Source organism: Mauremys reevesii, linkage group 3 (genome assembly GCF_016161935.1).
Source record: "Mauremys reevesii isolate NIE-2019 linkage group 3, ASM1616193v1, whole genome shotgun sequence".
In the NCBI taxonomy this organism is placed as follows: domain Eukaryota; kingdom Metazoa; phylum Chordata; order Testudines; family Geoemydidae; genus Mauremys; species Mauremys reevesii.
This window is the reverse complement of record NC_052625.1, coordinates 66,134,390-66,155,731: the sequence shown is the minus strand read 5'-3', so window position 1 is coordinate 66,155,731 and position 21,342 is coordinate 66,134,390. Positions and strand designations below refer to the sequence as shown.

Here is a 21,342-nt window from a genome sequence, read left to right as displayed (position 1 = left end):
TAGAGGGTCTCTGTTTGCTAGAATCTGGAACCTCTTTAGGGACGTCTGATAACATGTCTTATGAATTTATTTAGCACTTAATTTTCAGTGCTAAATAATAATTTTGAGTGTTGAATTCATTAGATGGTTCACTCAGATTCTAACTGTAGTAAATTGAAAGCTGATCAATGAATGATTAATGTTCACTGATTACCAAACATCACTGTATAAATTTAATTTTGGTTGCCTGATATTAAAGAAAGTGGTGGCAATTGAGACTGCCAGTAGACGCAGTAAAAACATACAAGAAAAAGTATATGCATTAGAGTTTAGTAGTAAGAAAATTTATTTGCAAGAAAAATCTTTTGCCAAAAAAAAAAGACATGTGAACTAGGTAAAGTTGCAGCTTTCATGTATGCCAACATCCTCTTGGATATAATACAAAATGACAATTTAAAGAAATAATTGAAGCATTGCACCCAGGATATACTCATTAAGACATTTATATGTGCAGCTTAGGATAAGTGTGTGAGAGAGAAGTCCCAATAAGTCATCCAGACTCTGATCCCCTTCTTGTAGGGGAATTGAAGGTTCAAGGGCTGGGGACAACTGTGGTAGAGCACCCCCCTTCTGTGCCTCCTGAGAGGAAGGTCCCTCAAAGAGAGGCACCATCATCACAATTTTTGCTTCCTCTCTAGCCAGATCCACTATGCTGAGTAAAGCACGGTGGGTTGGTGGGAGAACAAAGCCAAGGTGAGAAGTTTAGTAAATAGTATCATTTTGGACAAAATCATTTTTTCTTTTTTAAAATCTCCAAATTTTGCTTAAGAGAAGGAAAGAGGAAGTGGGGAACAGCTGTGAAAATTGGCTTTAAAAGCAAAAAGGAAAGGAAGGAGAACTGAGTGACTGCTCTGTTCAGCCGCATAGAGCCAAGAGTCTGAAGAACCACACTTTGGTTTGTGGCCAAGCACTACAGACACTGCAAAGGCATTTGAGATCCCTCTGGGATGCTAGAAGAGATAACAGAATGTACCACTATGGGTGATAAGTAATGGTCCAGAAACACAGATGCTGAGCTGACTATAAAACCTAGCAAAATTCTGAACTGAACTGATGTGAATTCAGATTCTCCAAATCATTTTTCAAATTTGTTTTTATATGCTTCCAGTTCTTTGCTACTGAGACCCAAATCATATTACCACACATTGTGACAGTAGGTGCAGCCTGTAATGTCACATTCCTCTGAAGTCTTTTTCAATGGCTTTTGCTAAGTTAGTAACTCTCTGCAGAGTCTAAGAGGGACATTTCCATGTCTTAGGCCCTCAAATGGTTAATGAGATCCTTTGATGGGGAGTCAAGTATCAGAGCGGTAGCCGTGTTAGCCTGGATCTGTAAAAGCAGCAAAGAGTCCTGTGGCACCTTATAGACTAACAGACGTTTTGGAGCATGAGCTTTTGTGGGTGAATACCCACTTCGTCCGGGGGGAGGGGGTCCTTTTACTTTCAAAAATAAAAGAAATTAAACCCAAGTACCTAACGTATCAGGTGCGTGCACACTGACGATGATGAGAGAGGGTCTTGTACTAAACTGAAAAATAAAAATAAAGAACTACGTTGGTTTATTTTCTGAGTGCTAAACAAAAACAGATTTTTGCAGCAGTGTAAATTTTTTTTTTTAAATTTGTGATGAATCATTTTATCTTACCGTCTTATCAAATTGGCATACTTTCAAAAAAAAAATTCTTTTGGTCTGGAGAGTGATTTTACTAATATAGTTTAACAACTTGTCATGATTGATGGCCTTATTTCTGAATTCTTGCAAGTAACTGGTTTTTATTTATTTTTTAGCTGTACAAAGGTAGAATTAATGCTACCAGCCATGTAATCCAACATCCAATGTATGGTGCAGGACACAAGTTCCGTACTCTTCACTTACCTGTCTCAACAACATTAGCAGAGGTTCTTGACCGTGTGTCAGGCAAGTTTCAATGCTGTGTATTTCATTCTATAATGTGTTAAGGAAAATTGTGTCTGTTATTATATATGTGTGATATCTGCATATTTGTAACAAAGTTTCAAAATAGACAGTAATCAAAGATTAAAGTTTTACTTTTTTGGGAACATATAACACAGGCTTTCCTCTAATTGTTGCAGTTTTAGATTAGTCATACCGTTCTTTCAACTTTACATAATAGATTTAGAGGAGGCAGTCTTAGACATACTTAGCAGTACAAAGCTTATCTTCAGCTGCCAGGCCACAAAATATATTACTATGCCTACATTTTCAATATTTAAAATATTTTCAAATTTTCTCCTGAGATACTTCCAAAATCTTATGAATATTTGAGTTCAGTATTCAAAGTTCCCTTTTAACTGTGTCTAAACCAAATTTTAAAAAATTCCTTACGGCGATCACTTGCTTAATGTTTATTGCAAGTTAAACATCACAGAAATTATGTCCATGTGGAGTGTTTATACCATCCTTTTCAATCTAATTTACACTCATACATATTTACCTGCAATATAAATAATAATTTATCTATAAAATGGAAATTGAGAACTAATTTTGAAAGTTATCAATAAAGTTGAAAAACAAGAACAAACAAGATGGTCACGACTGAGGTATTTATTTTATCCAAAAATAAAATCCAAGATTTTCAGTCAGACTACTAGTAGTCTTTTCTATATTAAATATCTATTTAACTGCAAGTACCAGTTCAACATTTTGGAGAAGTGCAATCTTTAATAAAGATTCAGTGACCTTGTGCATGAAATTAAGGTTAACGTTCACAATAAACAAACATCACGGTGGCCTCTCAGGGGTCAAAACCAGGACAATCAAACCTGATGCTCCAAAGGAGAGAAACAAGCAAGGTAAAAAGTTCTTAAGCCATTTTATATATACAATAAAGTTTAAAAAAAAAATCACAATATTAAATAAAGAAAAAAAAAACTTTAGTAGGTCATCTGTATTGCTAAGCTATTGTCGACATTTTAGAGGAGTCACAGGAAATTCAGTTACAGTTCCTACAACAATTGCAATTCTGCCACATTGCACATAAGTGTCCAAACGAAATACATATTTTCATACTCGTATGAATTTGCAAATACTTAGCTGTAATTTTGGCAGTATATACGAGTGTCTCAGTTAAAATTGCTCTGGGAATGTCTATATTTTCAAACTTTTTGGGTCAGATCCTCTGGTGTAGCTGTATTGACTTTGTGCATTTCAGAGGGGCTATGTTTGTTTACATCTGCTGATAATCTGGTGTTCTCTGTTTCTGTGATCAACCAGTGCTGCACTGACACTTTTGAAAAAGTCTTTTAACATACTGATGACCAGTAACATATTGCACTAATGTACCATCTTTCATCAGAGTATAGCAATTTAAAATAAATGGGACAAAAATACATGAAGTTACTGGTATGTGACTCTTCTATTACCAGACAAATTTCAGTAAATCAAATATCATGTTCACTGGAGCTTTGTGATTAAAAATGTGGTGCATCCTACAGTACATTTGAATGTTGTGTTGTGTGAAGAAGTACTTCCTTTTGTTTGTTTTAAACCTGCTGCCTATTAATCTCAAACTGTTGTCTCTTATAAAGTCATAATTTCCCTATTTCTCCATGTATTTTAGCATACTAGGGTAGACAAAGTTTAAATATCTAATGATAAACAAGCAGAAGCATGTTGTTGTTTTTTTTGGTTGGTTTTTTTATAATACCAAATACCTCTTTGGCTGCCTTTATGCATCACAGAGAGGTTAAAAATGGCAGTAGCTCAATTCTTTCTCTTTGCATTTGCCTTTTAAATTAACTCTTCTATCCCAGTTAGACCAAAGGGAAGATAAGAAATATATTGTTTGGCCTGCCAGTTGTAAGAGCCCTTCCATTTGAACTGAAGGAGAGGGAAATAGTTTTTGTAGAAGGGTAAAACTACACCATTATATATACAGTGGAGCTAATTAGCAGTAACTACATGGTTATCCATATTTCAGATAGTTGGAAGTCATCATAATTGTGAAGAATATTGACTATGATGCCAGAGGCAGTGGGATCTCTGTGCAAAAGGAAGGGATTGGGCCATTTAAGAGTGACTCAGTCTACTTCTGTGGCAGCCTTTGCAGATAGGGAAGCAGCATCTGCTAAAATAATCAGCATGTGCAACTGATCACTCCCTTCTCATTAGGTGACTGAAATGACATTCAGCTCAACACTTAAAACACCAGCAACTAGGAGGATTATAATACTGACCCAATATAAGTGCATCCTAGAATATACCAACATGGGTCAGTCTCAAATTTTGCTTTACAAATACACCTCCCAGATGCAGTTTCTAATATGCCTGTTGGCTCTGAGAAACCCAGTGATGCACATTCAGAGATCCTAAGGATCCTGATTATAAAATGCAGCGGGTGTCCACAACTGGCCTGGATTTGATGGAGACCCAGCTCCCTGTCATGCTGGAGGAGCTCTAGAATAGCTGGGATTTTCTGGGTTTCAGGGGTCTTGTAATGCTCTCTATATATCAAAAGTGCAATTTAGTTCAGATGGAAGAGTAGGTGTCATCGGTCAATTTGTGTCTTCAAGCAAGGAAAATGCTTGATTAATCTGGAGAAGACCCCCAGGCAAACTGTTTCTTTCAGTGCCTCAACTGTAGGTGATCTGGGTTGTGGTATAAAAGGGGTCCTTGCAGTAAGTACATGGTGACTCCTTGGACACCTAGGCCCATGTTTCGTTTGACTAGTGGGAGATGAGGATGATCACGTGTTGTCCTTTTTGATGTTTTCTGGATCACCTCCCCAATCGGAAGTAGAGACAAGGAGACTATTTGGCCATTTATGCACTATGACATCCATTACCAATGTGAGATCATCCAGTGCAACCAAAAGGAAAACTGACAATTGTGTAATTGCTGCCATTAGTAGATTAATACTGATATCTCGTGTTCTGCACCTAAATAAGTGGTCTGATTGTTCAGAGATCCTGGGCCAGCAGCTTCTGTTGCCTTCAGTGGAAACAGAGTGCTCAGCAGCTGAGATGCACAACATGACATCCAAGTTCAAATATTTTGGCTTAATCATCTAAGTCCACAGTTGTCTACAATTAAACATAGTAATTTATTTTTGTTTAATCTCCTCTTTTCTGTTGGTAGCAGTGATTTTTCTAACTCTGCTAATCATATCACCCGAATACAAATAACTAAATACTTGAACTTCTGCCTGGATTGTCAAAGCATTGTTTCTTTAAATGGTCCAAGGAAAATTAGCTGCAAGACTTGTTGTTAGTACTTGTCAATGCCTGGTCTTTTGTTATTAAAGAAGCTTAAGATAATTTTGGTAGTTAGAATGGAACTCAAGGCTCCAAGCCAGCAAGGTAATTGAGTGAAACCAAATGAATATCTAGTGAGTGGGTGAGGAAATTATAAAATAATTAAATCAACATGACATCTTAATACCTATAAAATATGTGCATACTTTTTTCTCCTGCAGATACACCAAGTATCACAGCTAAACTAATTAATGAACAGAAAGAAGATAAAGAAAAAAAGAACTATGAAGAGAAAGAAAAAGTTAAAGCAGAAAATGGATTTCAGGACAATTACAGTGTTGTTGTTGCCTCTGGTATGTGTGAGGTGTTTTTTCATTTTCACCTCTTTTTTGTAAAATCAATCCCTCTGAACATAAAATGTGAATAATTATGTCAACTCATATAAACCCACCATTGTTATTACCAAAGGTGTACTGCTGCAAATGTTTGACAATGATATTCCTTAATTAAGCTTACTGACCTTTAGCAACAAGGGATGGGCCCCAGTACAACCACGACTGCTAATGAGTTACGCTGTGGTAAAGAGTCCTATTTGTAAAAGTACATGTCTCCCGCATGTCGTATTGTATTTCTAAAGATCACCTAAACCCAGAACCTTCATTTACACCATTTGCATGGTAAATACAAATGGTTCTGTAGTGGCAAAAGATGTCACGATGGAGATATGTACATGTAAAATCAATACCCTTTATTCCACATGAATATAGAGGATTTTCCCAAAATCCTAGACCTTCTGAAAACTCATTCATATCCTTCTAAAATCAGTCATGTAAACTTCTCTTGTAAAATTGGAATGGAGTGTACACTCTGTAGCTAGAACATGAGAAGTTGGCAGTGGTAGAGGGGATTTAAAGTTGAACAGGTGGCTGCAGAAGGTATTGCAGTATCTTGCTCTGAAGTTCTGCTGTTTAAGACCTGATGACTGAACTTCTAAGGAACTCAAGGTATTCTCTTAACACTTTGGCTGACCATCTTTTGAAGATGGCTGATCTACCAGAGTTTCACCTGGACATGAAAATGAGTTCAGGGAGGGACACTGGTTTCTTTTGGCTCTTGAAACCAGTAGTTCTCAAACTCTCCCCTATCAAGACTTCAGCATCTTAAATACAATTTAAGAGGTTCATCCATATCTGAACTGGGCCGCTGTTTCACTACTCAAAATATGTGAAAAATGCAAAAAAATGCAGCTCAGCTGACTCTAAAGTGCAGCAGCTTCGGTGGGAGAGGTAGTGAGGATGGAAGAACAGATGGGTGTGACTAATCATAGAATATTAGGGTTGGAAGAGACCTCAGGAGGTCATATAGTCCAGTCCCCTGCTCAAAGCAGGACCAATGCCAACTAAATCATGCCAGCCAGGGCTTTGTCAAGCCGGGCCTTAAAAACCTCTAAGGAAGGAGACTCCACCACCTCCCTAGGTAACCCATTCCAGTGCTTCACCACCCTCCTAGTGAAATAGTGTTTCCTAATATCCACTTTTATCCTTAAAGTGTTACTGTATTTTGAGAATCAAAAACCAGGGCTTTCATATGTACCAGTGAACAAGAAAACTTGACGACCAGTTTTGTTCAACATTTAAAAAGATAAAATTATGAGAGAGGCAGCATAGCCAGTGAGGGCTGACCCTAAGCAAATTTCTGTTCTCACAAGCACCATGTTATATCTCTGTCCCTTTTTTAAATAGACTTTAAAAGTCTGGTTCTTTATTGCATCATTTTACTTCTCTCCTTTCTATTAAGTGAAACCTTTAAAAAATGTTCTTTATCCCAGTTGTGTTTTTTCTCTCTTCCTTTTCACTATTCTGTATCTATCCCTTTGTCTTTTTCTATTTTTCTCTTAAATAGCAGTTACTATGTTATGAAATAATTGTTCTCTCCTTCCTTTCCATCTTTCTTCTCCTGTGCAGGGTTATCAACCTCTTCCCCAAATTTACAATCTTTCTTCTCTCTTGTGTTCCCTGCTTCTAATTTCTGTACTTGTACCTATCATCTTCTTTCTTCATACACACACACACACACACACATTCATCACCCCTCACAAAAATACACACATACCATCTCCTCACCCCCAAAATCTTTTTGTCTTGACTCCTCATCCAAAATCTCTCACTAGTCTTCCCATCAAAATCAAGGAAATGTGCAAACACGTCATACATTCCAGTCATACTTGCAGTTTCTTCACAATACTATTCTATACGGGACTTTTTGCTGATGTCTCCCAAAAACTCAACAACCACATGTTGTTAAATGTAGAAGGCTGAAATGTCATTGCCGCAGTAATGTTGTCCAGGCTGCTAAGCTGTTACATCTGCTCAGTGCTTCTGTTTTTGAAGCTCCACTGTTATCAGCACTAGCAGATAATGCTGCCTGCTAATTCAGCAGACCTCAGTGTTACTCATAAGAGAGACCACAGGCTCGGTTCGATGGCAAAGGCCATCGGCCAGATTTATTGCTCTCAAGATGCAGTCCTAGCGTCCTGGTTCTGTGGCTACAGATACACTAACACGAGTGCCCAGTGATAAATAACGAATGGCTCAGTCAGCAGCGGGAGTCTCTGCTGTCTCCTCGGCCACGGAGTAGGTTAAGGCAAGACACCTTGGCATTTATAGACTGAGACAAACAACTTACGTACCACCTTACATGTTTCATGAAATCTGCTTACCACCTCCCCTTGTACCTTGCTCTCCTGGTGTCTCACGTAAAACATCCCTATTCATCACTTCTGTCCAATTCCAGTCCATAAAGAACCTTGTCATGCAAATCAGACTGAGCCCACAGACAGACATTGATCCGCTCTTGTCTCATCCTCCTAGGTCACATGGCGTCTTGTGCCTATATGACACCATTTGCAAGACCTCACCTTCATTGCTTACCACCAGTGTACTTGGCAAGCAAAGATAATATGGATAAATTTAGTCTTGTTCCCTCCCATAGAACAGGAGAGCTTGGTGGGAGAACAGAGAGTATATGTGTGTGAGGGGTCCCCTTCATTCCTTTCCCACCCAAGAGAATTTTGTTCATGGATGCCTCCTTGCTAAGCTGGGGCAGCCATCTGGAAGAGCATACAGCTCAGGGGACATGGACTCCCCAAGAGTTCAGGATGCATGTAACCCTCCTCGAATTACAAGCAGTCCACAAGGCTTGCAAGCAATTCCTACCACTTATACAATCCTGTCATTTAAGTGATGTTGGACAACATAATGACAGTTTTCTCCATCAAGGATGGGGAGCAAGATCCATCTCTCTTTGCATAGAAGCTATCAATCTGTGCAACTGGTATATTCGATACCAGATTATTCTATCAGCGGTACACCTCCTGCAGATACACAATACGCTAGTAGACAGCCTCAGCAGGTACTTCTCCAAGATCACGAATGGGAATTTCACAATTCAGTGGTTCAGAGTACGTTTTGTCGATTGGGGGGACGGGGAGGCGGATGTGTGAGAGTGAGTGAGTCTCCATCTCGGGCCCTGTTTGTGTCCCAAGAGCACAAAATAGATGAGGTACAGTTCCAGAAGGGCTCAGGGTCAGGGCTCCAGAGAAGGTGCACTTTTAATCCCTTGGTCAGGGCATTTAATGTACATCTTCCATTCCATTATCTCAGATTCTGAGGAAGATCAAGCAGGACAAAGTGGTGGTTCTCCTGGCTTCTTTCAGATGGATCAGGCAATTCTGGTGCCCAATATTCTTCAGATGTTAGCACTCCCAAACATCAGTATATCGAGGCCTTCCCTAACCTATTGACCAAGGATGGGGCAAGATCAGGCATCCTAATCCAGTTTCTCTTCATCTGATAGCCTAGTATTTCAATGGGCATTGAACCTATAAAGGACATGTTTTGAAGTGGTTCAGACCCTTTTGATAGGAGGAAAGTCTACTAGAAAGTGCTACGTAACTAAGTGGGAAAGATTTTCTGTCTGGTGTCAGCATCATCTGATTTCCCCACTATGTTAGAATATATTTCATTGAAGACTTTCCCTTAGCTCCTTATGGTTACACTGTCACAGCCTGTCATTCTCCAGTTTACAACCATTGCATCTTCATCCACCCTGTGACTACAATTTCGGAAAGGTCTGATCAGAAACTTCCCTCTTGTGACATTCTGCTCTATCATGGGGCCTTAATCTGGTCCTCTCAGCATTAACAAAGGCTCCGTGCAGACTCCTGGGTCATGATGTTTAACTTGCCTATCGATGAAGGTTCCCTTTCTGGTTACCATTACCTCAGTTAGATGGGTAAGTGAGGTAGGGGCCCCTATGACTGATCCACCATATACTGTCTTCCAGGAGGACAAAATTTCTTTTAAGACTTCACTCCAAATTTACTCACAGAGGAATCTCAGATTTCCATCTGAATCAAACAATTTGCATACCTGTCGTCTTCCCAAAACCAAGTCACCCATGAGGACAAGAGACTTCATCCTCTCAGTGTCTGTGGAGCTCTGGCATTTTATCTGCAAAGAACAAAATCTTTTAGGAAATCACTTAAACTTTTTTTGTTTTTGTTTTTAAATATCCTTTGCTGAATGAATGCTCTCTCTTCCCAGAGATTTTCAAAGTGTATGATAGACTGCATTCTGCTGTGTTAAGAGTTGGCATACTCGTTCACAAGGTGTGAGAGCCCACTTGACTACGGCCAAGAACGCTTTGGTAGTTTCTCCTCAACATGTTGCTCATACTGAAATCTGTAAAGCAGCAAGATGGAGTTCGATCCATACCTTCACAAGACATTGCACTCTAGTGCAAGATTCTGTAGCTGATGCATCTTTCAGCACAGCAATCTTCCAGTCATCAGTACCACAGAGGTAGTCACACTCGATTTTTTTTTTTTTCAGTGAATACTGCTGGTCATCCACCCTCAGTGGAATACCCATGACTTGAAGAAAGAGAAGTTACTTAGCTTGTACGTTAACTGGAGTTCTTGATGTGTGGTCCCTATATGTATTCTAGTATCTGCCCTCCTTCCTCTCTGTTCTGGATCCTGATGTATGATTTACAGTAAAGGAGGGACTGGAGAGGCAGTCAGTTGACACGATCCCTTATGCCCTCGGTTCAGAGCATGAGGAGATGGGCACAGGCAAGGACTAACATGCAAAAATCTTCCTGTCTCAGGCTCCTGGGGTGCATATATACCCCACAATGAAATAAATACAGATAGGGACTGCACATCTTGAAGAAAACTAGTTATTGTACAGGGTAAAAAACTTATCCTTACATGGACACATACTATTTCTCAGATACTACAATAGATTTTTTTTTCATACATTTGTAGATATACAAATGCATCTTTTAATACCGTGTACTCTGGGTATGCCAGAGTACATGAAAAGTCATTTATAAAGTATAGAGTAAATCACACTTAAACTGCAGCTTGTTGTGTAAGTATATTCAAGGTCCAGTGTTCTTTATGGCAATCTAGGCTGCAGTTCTGCCACAAAATCCTCAGAATCTGCAGGACTCTGGTGGAAACTTGAAACAGTTGCAGCTTCAGATAACTTTTTAAACAAAGGTTTTATAGAATTAAGTAAACATATAAATAAATTCAATCAATATAGTACCCCTGTTTCTCAGTTCATTAGTATGTTCTCCCCACATTTTGTTTCAATAAACCAGATGACCATGTGTACATTTCAGAATTTACTACTACTAAACAGATCAATTCACATACTTTAGAAGATAATACTAATGAGATTACACTCCCTTCACTTTTTCGAAGCTGTCTCCACAACCATGTGAAACTGGGCTCTTGTGTATACAGTGAATCCCATGTATAGAAATATTTTAGCAGCATGCAGATGATCAATAATCTGTGCTGTATGCATCCAACCTTCAGTTCAGGTTTTCTGCCACAAAATGGGATTGAATAGTGTGTGTCCATATTATATACAAGTCCCAGCGTGGAGTTAAGATGGGGCTTGTGTTTGCATCCATGTCACCCTGCTGCACTACTGAACTGCTAAATTTCACAACTGGAGTGCTGTTGGAGTCAGTGATGATCATAGTTCTTGATGCCATCCATATTTTGATTTTTTTTCTGAGAATTCTCGGGATTTCATGGCCATTGTGATAAACCATTGGAATGTTTTACATGACTCAATTCATAGTTGGGCACATTCTTGATCTAGTGTTTGGTTGGAATTGGTGTTGGGATAGAAGGATTTTTTTTACCTATGTCATGGGCTAATGATTGTCTCCTATGATTTGAGGTTTGGAAAAGGGACCTGTTTTGATGGCCTGCCCTTTGAGGTTCACAGAACCTGAGCATTTCCAGAGGGCTTCAAGAGAGAATATTGTTTCTCTGACATACCACTGTAGTTGTAGTGTGGATGGTAGGACTTGATAATCTCTTGTAGGGTGACCAGATGTCCCGATTTTATAGGGACAGTCCTGCTATTTGGGGCTTTTTCCTTATATAGGTGCCTATTACCCCCCTCACCCCCGTCCCGATTTTTTTCACACTTGCTATCTGGTCACCCTAATCTCTTGCTACCAGTGAAGTGGCTCCAAAGTGTCTTGTTCAGTAGCTTTGTCCTCCTGGATCACCATGGTCTTCTGATGACCTATGGCAACTGAAGTGGTAGGAAGACCACATGTCAGTGATAGAAGCTTCATGCCGAATCAGATCATTTGTGTTAAGAATTTCTTGGAACCTTTTACAATGGCTCTGCAGAAAGCAAAAAATTTTAGTGTCTAAATCTGTCAGCAGACTTTGTTAGAGTACTGGAGAGCCTGGTTTAATCTGAGATGTCTTTATATGTTGTCTGATATTATTCCCTGCTACTGAGTAGAAATTTCATATTACTTGCTGATTAAAATCAGGTAGTGTCACTGAACTGTCTCTCTGGATGCAGGGCAATATCAGGAGGGCACAAAAACTGTGTGATATTTGCTTGAATTCAGACCTTTGTCATTAAGTGGGGTACTAAAGTTGTTGAGAATACTTTGTGTCATAAACTGTGCTTTGGTCCCATGTTGTCCTTGACTGGTTTCCAGCTCTGTTAAAAATGTGGTACAGGTACCCTTTTTGTATACTTTTAGAAATCAAAATAAATACCAAGTAAGGTGTTATATGGTTGTCACTGTGTGAAAGAGAGGGAGCTACTGACAGGCTGTTCTGTAAAGTGGGACCCTCAATTTAGGAATTACTGATCCACCTTGTCAGCTGAAAGTGAAACTTCACAGCAGCCCATGTATCTATAAATCTTGGCAGCTAAACTGCAGCATGGGTACACTGACTTCCCTTGAAGTTCATTCTCTAGCTCTTAAACAAACTTAAGAAAAGTTTCCCTTCCAGCCCAACAGCAAGATATCTTGTAAGCTGCTTCACATTTTTCCCATTCACTTTTGATTTGACATAGCTTGAATATTTTTGCAGCAGAGCATGCTGCTAGACCATTTTCTATATCCAAACTTTAAGGGTAGGAATGGAACGATAAGAGCTGGTGTTTGTCGGTGATGTTAGGATAATGCAGTTTGGCTTTGTATTTTAAGTGGTGATTATATCTTCTGTTTTTTGGCTCAGGGGGATGGAAAGCCTTGTAATTATATCAAAGGTGCTTAGGAACTTTTATAAAATAGTGGATATAAATCTTAAATACCTATATGCAATTTTAATATTGCTTACTTTCCTCTATGCAGGAAAATTATCATTCCCGCTATTAGCACTGCTAGTAATGAGAACGTCGTCCATTAAAGAGTTAACTAGAGAGGCTTTTGAAACCAAACTGACTTTGAACATTTCGTTTCTTTACTAGGGTTGAAATCTCAGTCTAAAAGAGCTGTTTCATCAACTCCTCCTCGGCCACCATCAAGACGAGGCAGAATGATGACAGATAAAGTAGGTAGCTCTTCCTCAGGAAGTGAATCTTCCAGCAAGACCATTAGCGTTCCAGTTTTTCATCTATACCATAAACTTCTACCAGGTAACTTCAAGAACTGTTTTTAAACTGTTAAAATAATTAACTTTCCCTTCAGTTTAAAAAACAAAAAAATTAAAAAAAAAACATGATGTACACATGTAATATTAAATAGTAAGTATAATGCTGATGGATATCTGCATTCCTTCTTTCACCTCCAGCTACTGCAGGGTTATAACCATTTTATCACTGATCTACCTTTCAAATGAAAGTGAGGCTTTATAGCAGCTCATGTGTCTATAAAGCTTGGCTGTAAAAACTAAGGTATGGACATGCTGGCTTCCCTTGAAATTCATTCGCTAACTCTTAAACTGGCAAATTTTAATTAAAAAAAGATTCCCCTGCAGCCCAGCAACAAGAGTTTTTGTAAGCTGCCTCACTGTTTTTGACTTCCCAAGGATAAATTCAAGAGTCAGCTATATCCAGTTTGTTACGTAAGTGGATAGCAACTTTTAGTGCTTTAGAGAAGTTCATTTGCCAGTCTGTGTCCTTGATTGAATGCCACAATATTTATGCTTTCTAAAATAGCATGTCTTAGCCAGATTTTCATATGAAAAATATGTAAAGCAGCCTTGTGCTATTCAATATTTTGAATGTTTGTAGATGGCACACAGACTGGTGGAGTGGTAAATTAATTATGACGACAGGTCACCATATTGCAGAATGAAGGGTTTAGGGAAGAGTAATGAGAATCATTAGAGGTACAGAAAACTCTAATATGAAGAGAGATTGAAAAGAGATTTACCTTAGGTAAGGAGACAAGTAAGAGGAGCTGTGATAATATATAGAGTTATAAATAGTTTAGGGAAGAGCTTCTGTTCTCCCCATCTAAACCAAGAATGAGGGAGAGTGGGGGGATGTTCACTTAAATTGGAAGGTGACAAATTCACAACAAATAAATTAAAATACTTTTTTACACAATTAGACTGGAACCTTTCCATAAAATGCTCTTGAGGTCAAGATTCAAAGTGGGATTAGGGATTGAGGTCAAAAAAGAATATCCTCAGTTATAGTCAATGCTAAAAACTTTTGGAAAAAATAAAATCTGTTTCAGGGTTTAAGTCAAACTCTGACTGTTAGGGATTATGAGGAGGTCTTCACGGGGGTACAGATTGTCTCACATCACCCTACTGCAGGGTTCATTCAGCTTCCTGGTGCTGGTCACTGTTAAAAACATGATACTGGGCTAGATAGGGAACAGATCTGATCCAGTATGGCAATTACTACATTCCCTATATATTTAGGCAAAGCGACCTGAATTGCTTGATTAAACTGGGTTTATTTAAACATGCATGTTAATACAGCCAAATGCCAGGTTATTCCACTAGGAAAATATAATGTCATGCTTAGAGGATTAGAGGTCTATTCTGGAAAGCACTGCCTTGAAAAGGTATTGGGGATCATGGTGGATTATCCATCAAACATGAGCTCCCAGTGTAATCCTGTGGCTGAAGGGGGTTAACATGATCCTTGGATGGATAATGGGGAATGTAGACTAGTAGAAAAACAACACTGATAAAAGCAGGACTGGAATACTGTGTTCAGTTCTGGTGTCAACACTTTAAAAAATGTGAAAAATTGAGGGTGCCTTGGGAGGAGAGCCACATGAATTACTTGTGGTCTGGAAAACCGTCCTTATAGTGAGACTTAAGAAGTTCGGTCTATTTTGGTAAAGAAAAGGCTTTGAGGTGACTTGGTCAGTCTCAAAGTTCTTACGCTGGGATAAGATACCTGATTCCAGAGAGTTATTCAGTCTGGCAGACAAAGGCATAAGAAGAGCTAGAGTTTGGAAATTGAAGTTAAATTCAAAATGAGAATAGGGTGCACTTTTTTATTTTATTTTATTTTTTAAGTGAGGGTACCTAACTATTGAAACAGCCTACCAAGGGATTTGGTGGATCCCCTGTTACTTTAAGTCTTTTAAAATTAAGATTCAGTGTCCTTTTGAAAGATACTGATATTGATGCAGGAATTTCTTAAATTCTTTGGCCTGTATTACGCAAGAGATCAGATTAGATGAGCACAATGATCAATCACTGTAGTGTCTGATTACCTCACAGTTTTTAAAGTAGTTACCTTTACTCACCCTTTGAGGTAGGAGAAGTACTAATATCATTTTACAGATAGGGAACTGAGGTATAGAGGGACAAGTGACTTGCTCAAGACCACCCACAGGAAGCCTGTGGCAATGCAGGGACCCAAGTCTCAGGCTACCTCTCTAACCATTCAATCATGCTTCCTTAGTTTTAAAACCTGAGAACTTCATTACCAGTAAAATGAATACATGTTTTCATACACAGTCTGTCAGCCAGGAGTGGACTGTTGAGCAACTACACTCACAGCGCTACTTGAGGCAGCTCACTGGCTAAATTTTTGGTACCCAGATGGCTACCTGTCTGTACATTCAGAACCTGTCCCACAAGTCCAGGACTTTGCCTCTGTCTGGCAGATGCAGCGGGCTTGGTTTTCTGTCACTTCATTTTGAGGTGTATCTCTTGTCTAAGGGAACAGAGACCTTTCATTTACTCTTTAAGGAGATGCATTGGGTCCCCTGGCAGCCTGGGGAGAAACAACTTCAGCAATTGAAAGAAAGCTTGCTTCTTAAGTGGAAGCAGCTTTGACACAAGACAACTACCTGCTTGAAAAAAAATTTAAGATATATGGGGTATGTAATCAAACCCAGTGCTTCCTCTCTGTGAGATTTGTGGAGTAAACTTCTTAATAACATCAAATTATCAATTTGGTTACCTACCTCAGTCAATCTGCTTACACTCATCCTGGTGGTACCATTACCAGTCTCCACTTACTGTGTCTGCTCATAGGATTTTACATCTGGATGGGGAAAGAAGTTCTCAGTTGCTTGGAGATTAGATGTTTATGCCTCGTACCTTTCTGAAACTTTAGCAATCAGTTTATAAATTACATAGTAATTCTACTTTTAAGAGATCATCAGACCCTCTTCCCACTGAAAAAGATCAACAGTCCTAAAACTGGAGATTATTGTGGGCTTAGACTGACTGCCTCCCAGTAAGAAAAGATGAGGGAGCAAACGCTTACCTTAAATTATGTCAAATTCCTAAACACAAGAGGTAAAACTTTCTCTCTGAAGTGGCCTCTAAAAGTTTTTGTTTCTGGCTAAAAAGACTAATCTCTGAACAAGCAATTGCTCCTAAGAATCCTGTTGCTTTGCAGTTTTAGCCTGTATTATTCTGTTAATGCCAGACCTTGTGTTCTGAATTATTTTAAGGATCAGAGGGGTAGCCTTGTTAGTCTGGATGTGTAAAAGCAGCAAAGAGTCCGTCTGTTAGTCTATAAGGTACCACAGGACTCTTTGCTGAATTATTTTAAGTGTGCTAAATTTCTTAAAGGACTCATTTTAAAATTTTAATAAACTAATGGTAAATTCTCATAAAATTAATTCTTAACTCAGAACAAGTGCTGTAACTGGGGGAGGATATGCTGTTTTTCATACATAATAAATTGCAAAACTTAGTATTAATTATGGAACCTGAAGCGATGATTCCGTAATACATGGAAAGCATTGAGGCACCAATACTTTTGTCCAGTGAGCTGTATCTGTGAATGTGGATATCCAATAGTCTATTCCAGACTGATGGAATCAGTGCAATGACAGGACGAGTTTAAACTTAGACTTCTCTGTCAAATTTTACTGATGTGGTCAGGAAGTAAAGGCTTGTTAGGACCCAAGGATGTTAAATTCTCATTTGTAGCTATGGCATAAATGAACGAGCGAGATCGTTATGGTGAGCTGAAGTAACCTAATCATAAATAATTTTAATAAAATTGTTGTCCAGAAAATGATCCAGTTGTGTTGTTGTTTAGGCCAGCCTTTGCCAGCTGAAATGACACTTGCCCAGCTTTTGACTTTACTATATGACCGTAAACTCCCTCAAGGCTACCGATCAATAGACTTGACGGTTAAGCTTGGCTCCAAAGTGATCTCAGACCCAAGCCTGTCAAAGACAGACTCCTTTAAGCGTCTCCACACAGAAAAAGGTAAGTGTTTAACTTTTGTTGCTGTATTTTTAGCAAGACATACCTAACTTTAGGCTGTTTCCCATTTCTCCCTTGCTGGTATTCCTAAATCATGCAGCTTGAGAGAAGTGGTGAGATTTATAGTGCATAGGGTCTTCATTACTAAACATTGTGAAATTACTTCCAAAGATATGTGGTATAAGATACAGAGAACAACAAAAATGAAATTAAAGCAACTATACTAATTGAGTTTAATTGAATCCTATACCTTCACTCCTAGCTGCCTTTTTGCCACATTTGACTCAGTCCTGAAACCCTCCCCTCTTCCTCTGTCCACTTCTTTCTCTGCACAGGATCTCACTGATTTTCTGTCAAGACAAAATTGACAAGTACATCATCACCTTCACTACAATTCCCTCCTCTTTCTCCCTGTCACAGAGGAAATTTCTTGTCTGTTCTCCTCCTCTAACCTCTCCACTTGTCCCAGTGGCTCCATCCCATCTCTTTTGCACCTACTCATCCCCCTCCTTACTCGTCTCCTAAACACCTCTCTCTCTCTCTCTCTCTCTCTCTCTCTCTCTCTCTCTCCCTCCCCCCCCCCAGCTCTTTCCCCTCATAATACAAGCTTTCTGTAGTCTCTCCCATCTAAAAAGGGCCACCCTTCACCTCACTTGCCTCTTCAACTAATGTTGCTTCTCCCTTTCATCTCTGAGCTTCTTTAATGTGCTGTCTATAGTCACTGTCTGTGAGTTTGTCCTTCCAATTCCATCCTAAGCTCTCTCCAATCCAGCTGCTGTTGCTTGCACTCCGCTGATACTGCTCTTGCCAAAGTTTCTATTGACCTCTTCCTAGCTAAAGTTCAGAACCAATACTCTCTCGTCGTCTTCATTGACCTGTCAGCCACCTTTGACACCATCCATTATGCTCTTCCTGAAATCCTGTCCTCCCTTGCTTCTGTCCTTTCTTGGTTCTCCTATCTCTAACCACTCCTTTTGTGTGTCCTGAAGTAGATCCTCCTTATCCATACTCCATTTTTCTGTGAGGGTTACTCAGAGTTCTCTCCTTGGTCCCCTCCTCTTCTCCGTCTATACCTTATCTCTGGGTAATCTGATCCTCAAACAATTCAGCTACCATTTATTTCTATGCTGACAACTTTCAAATCTGCTTCTCTACTACTGACCTGTCTCCTTCTGTCCAAATTAAAATCTTGGTCAACCTCTCTGACCTCTCCTTGCGGATGTCTTGCTACCAGATCAATCTCAACATGGCTAAAACTGACCCCTTAATCTCTTCCACTGCAAGCTCTTCTTGCTATCTCCTTTCTAGATCACTGTGGACAACACCAACATCTTGCCCATTGCTCAGGTCTGTAGTGTCCTGGGTGGCCAGGCTTGAGCATCATCTTCAACTAGGCCCTCTTTCTAGGTCCTCGCATCCAGGCTGTGCTTAAAATTTGCTGATTCTTTCTGCATAATATCTGTAAGAGCCTTTCCTGTGCACCCACACAGCAAAAACTCATGTTCAAATTTCATCATCTCATATCTCAATTACTGTAACATCCCTCTCTTTGGCCTTGACAAATGCAGTCTTGCCCTGCTCATATCCATTCAGAATGCTGCTGCAGTGATCGCTTTCCTAGCCCATCAGTTTGTTGTAAAAAACATACGAACGGCCATACTGAGTCAGACCAAAGGTTCATCTAGCCCAGTATCCTGTCTTCCAACAGTGGCCAATGCCAGATGCTTCAGAGGGAATGAACAGAGCAGATAATCATCAGTGGTCCATTCTCTGTCGCCTATTCCAAGCATCTGGCAAACAGAGGCTAGGAACACCATCTCTGCCCATCTGGCTAATAGCCATTGATGGACCTATCCTCCATGAACTTATCTAGTTCATTTTTGAGCCCTGTTATAGTCTTGGCCTTCACAATATCCTCTGGCAAGGAGTTCTACAAGTTGACTGTGCATTGTGTGAAGAAATACTTCCTTTTGTTTGTTCTAAACCTGCTACCTATTAATTTCATTTGGTGACCCCTACTTCTTGTGTTATGAGGAGTAAATAACACTTCCTTATTTTACTTTCTCAACATCAGTCATGATTTTATAGACTTCTATCATATCCCTCCCTTAGTCATTTCTTTTCCAAGCTGCAAAGTCCCAGTCTTATTATTCTCTTCTCATATGGAAGCTTTTCCATACCCCTAGTCATTTTTGTATCCTTTCTCTCACGTTTTCCAATTCCAATGTATCATTTTTGAGATGGGATGACCACATCTGCATGCAGTATTCAAGATGTGGCCATACCATGGATTTATATAGAGGCAATATGATATTTTCTGTCTTCTTATCCCTTTCTTAATGATTCTCAACATTGTTAGCTTTTTTGACTGCTTCTAAATGTTGAGTGGATATTTCCAGAGAACTCTCCACAGTGACTCCAAGATCTCTTTCTTGAGAGATAACAGCTAATTTGGACCCCATTATTTTATGTGCATAGTTAGGATTGTTTTCCAATGTGCATTACTTTGCATTTATCAACATTGAATTTTATCTGCCATTTCGTTGCCCAGTCACTCAGTTTTGTGAGATCCCTTTGTAACTCTTTGCAGTCGGCTTTGGCCTTAACTATCTTCAGTAGTTTTGGATCATCTGCAGATTTTGCCACCTCACCGTTTACCCCCTTTTTCTAGATCATTTAGGAATATGTTGAATAAGACTGGGCCCACTGCTGCCCCCCTGTGGGACACCACTGTTTACCTTTCTTTATTATGAAAACTGACCATTTATTTCTATCCTTTGTTTCCTATCTTCTAACCAGTTACCAGAACTTTCCCTCTGATCCCATGACAGCTTACTTTGCTTAAGAGCCTTTGGTGAGGGACCTTGTCAAAGGCTTTCTGAAAATCTAAATACACTGTAAATATGGCCAAATATGTAATTTAGTGCAGTGAGAGAGTTGTTAATGAACTAGCTTTTCACCCTTGGAGATAAGGGTTTAAATCTTGTTTTTAATCACAAATTATATGCATTTATTGGTCTCAGCCTAGTCCATAAAGGAAACCAGTTCATATCTCTTGCCCATATTTCCCACCAGAAGTTTGGCTAAAAACAAGCCTGGAATAAAATAATACATTCTGCTGAAGACTTAATATGTTCAAAAATATAGCTGGATATTTTCAATAAATCATTGCGAAGATAAACATTTATGTGCTGAACTGTTAAAAGGAAATATTTGCTGAAGAAATAAGTATAATAGTTGAAGTGCTTAAATGTTCTTCTTTTCTGAGTGGAGGAGAAAAAGTAAACATTCTAATATTTAAGATACCACTTCATTTAATGGTGTGCTTCTTCCTTTCTTTTTTTTTTTTTTTTTCCCCAATAGAACATGCAGACTTACTGGGGTCCTGTCCTGAAGAGGAAGCAGTCACTCCAGGCGATGAGTGTATGGATTCAGTGCTGGATGAATCTTTTCTTGAAACATGTCCCATTCAGTCTCCATTACAAGTTTTTGCAGGAATGGGTGGGTTGGCCCTCATTGCAGAGAGACTTCCTATGCTTTATCCAGATGTAATTCAACAAGTAAGTCAAACAGTTTGATTGTCTAGAATTGTGTACTAGTTTTTTCCTTACTATAGTGGTTTCCAAATATTTTCTGTATGGTTTGTTTTCTAAGAGTTAAAAATCATCCTATGAATTATACCTTGCATTTGATTGATCAAATGTTGTGAAATTTTCTCCAGCTTTGCTAATTAAATATCCTCATTAAAATCTACTCCCTTTGAAGTTAGGAATTTTTCCTCAGTGAGAAGTTCTGAATAGGATATAAAATGGTAAATTACTCATTGAAGATCCAAATGCAGTTTTAGTGTGATGCAGATGCAGAGTTGTCCTTGCTAGTGGATGAAGGAAAATCGGTGGGAAGGGTCTCATTACAAGCTGCTGTGGATGTAGTTGACTCGACTGCCAGGTCCATAGGTTCGGCAGTGGCCATGTGTAGGAATTCCTGGTTGCAGTCTTCTGGGCTTCTATATAAGGTCCAACCGACTGTACAAGTCCTGCCCTTTGGGGATCCTTGCTCTTTTCAAAGCAAACAGTCACAAAGCTCCATGGGCTAAAGGACTC

At 39.2% G+C, this 21,342-nt stretch overlaps 1 protein-coding gene across 1 annotated transcript in view; it reads left to right on the top strand.

Moving 5' to 3' along the window:
• BIRC6 (baculoviral IAP repeat containing 6) overlaps window positions 1-21,342 on the top strand; it is a 296,285-nt gene that overhangs the window by 164,892 nt on the left and 110,051 nt on the right. The window contains 5 exon segments of the mRNA XM_039531866.1: window positions 1,827-1,956; window positions 5,474-5,605; window positions 13,064-13,231; window positions 17,069-17,242; window positions 20,603-20,799. Coding sequence (XP_039387800.1) covers window positions 1,827-1,956; window positions 5,474-5,605; window positions 13,064-13,231; window positions 17,069-17,242; window positions 20,603-20,799 — 801 coding nt within the window.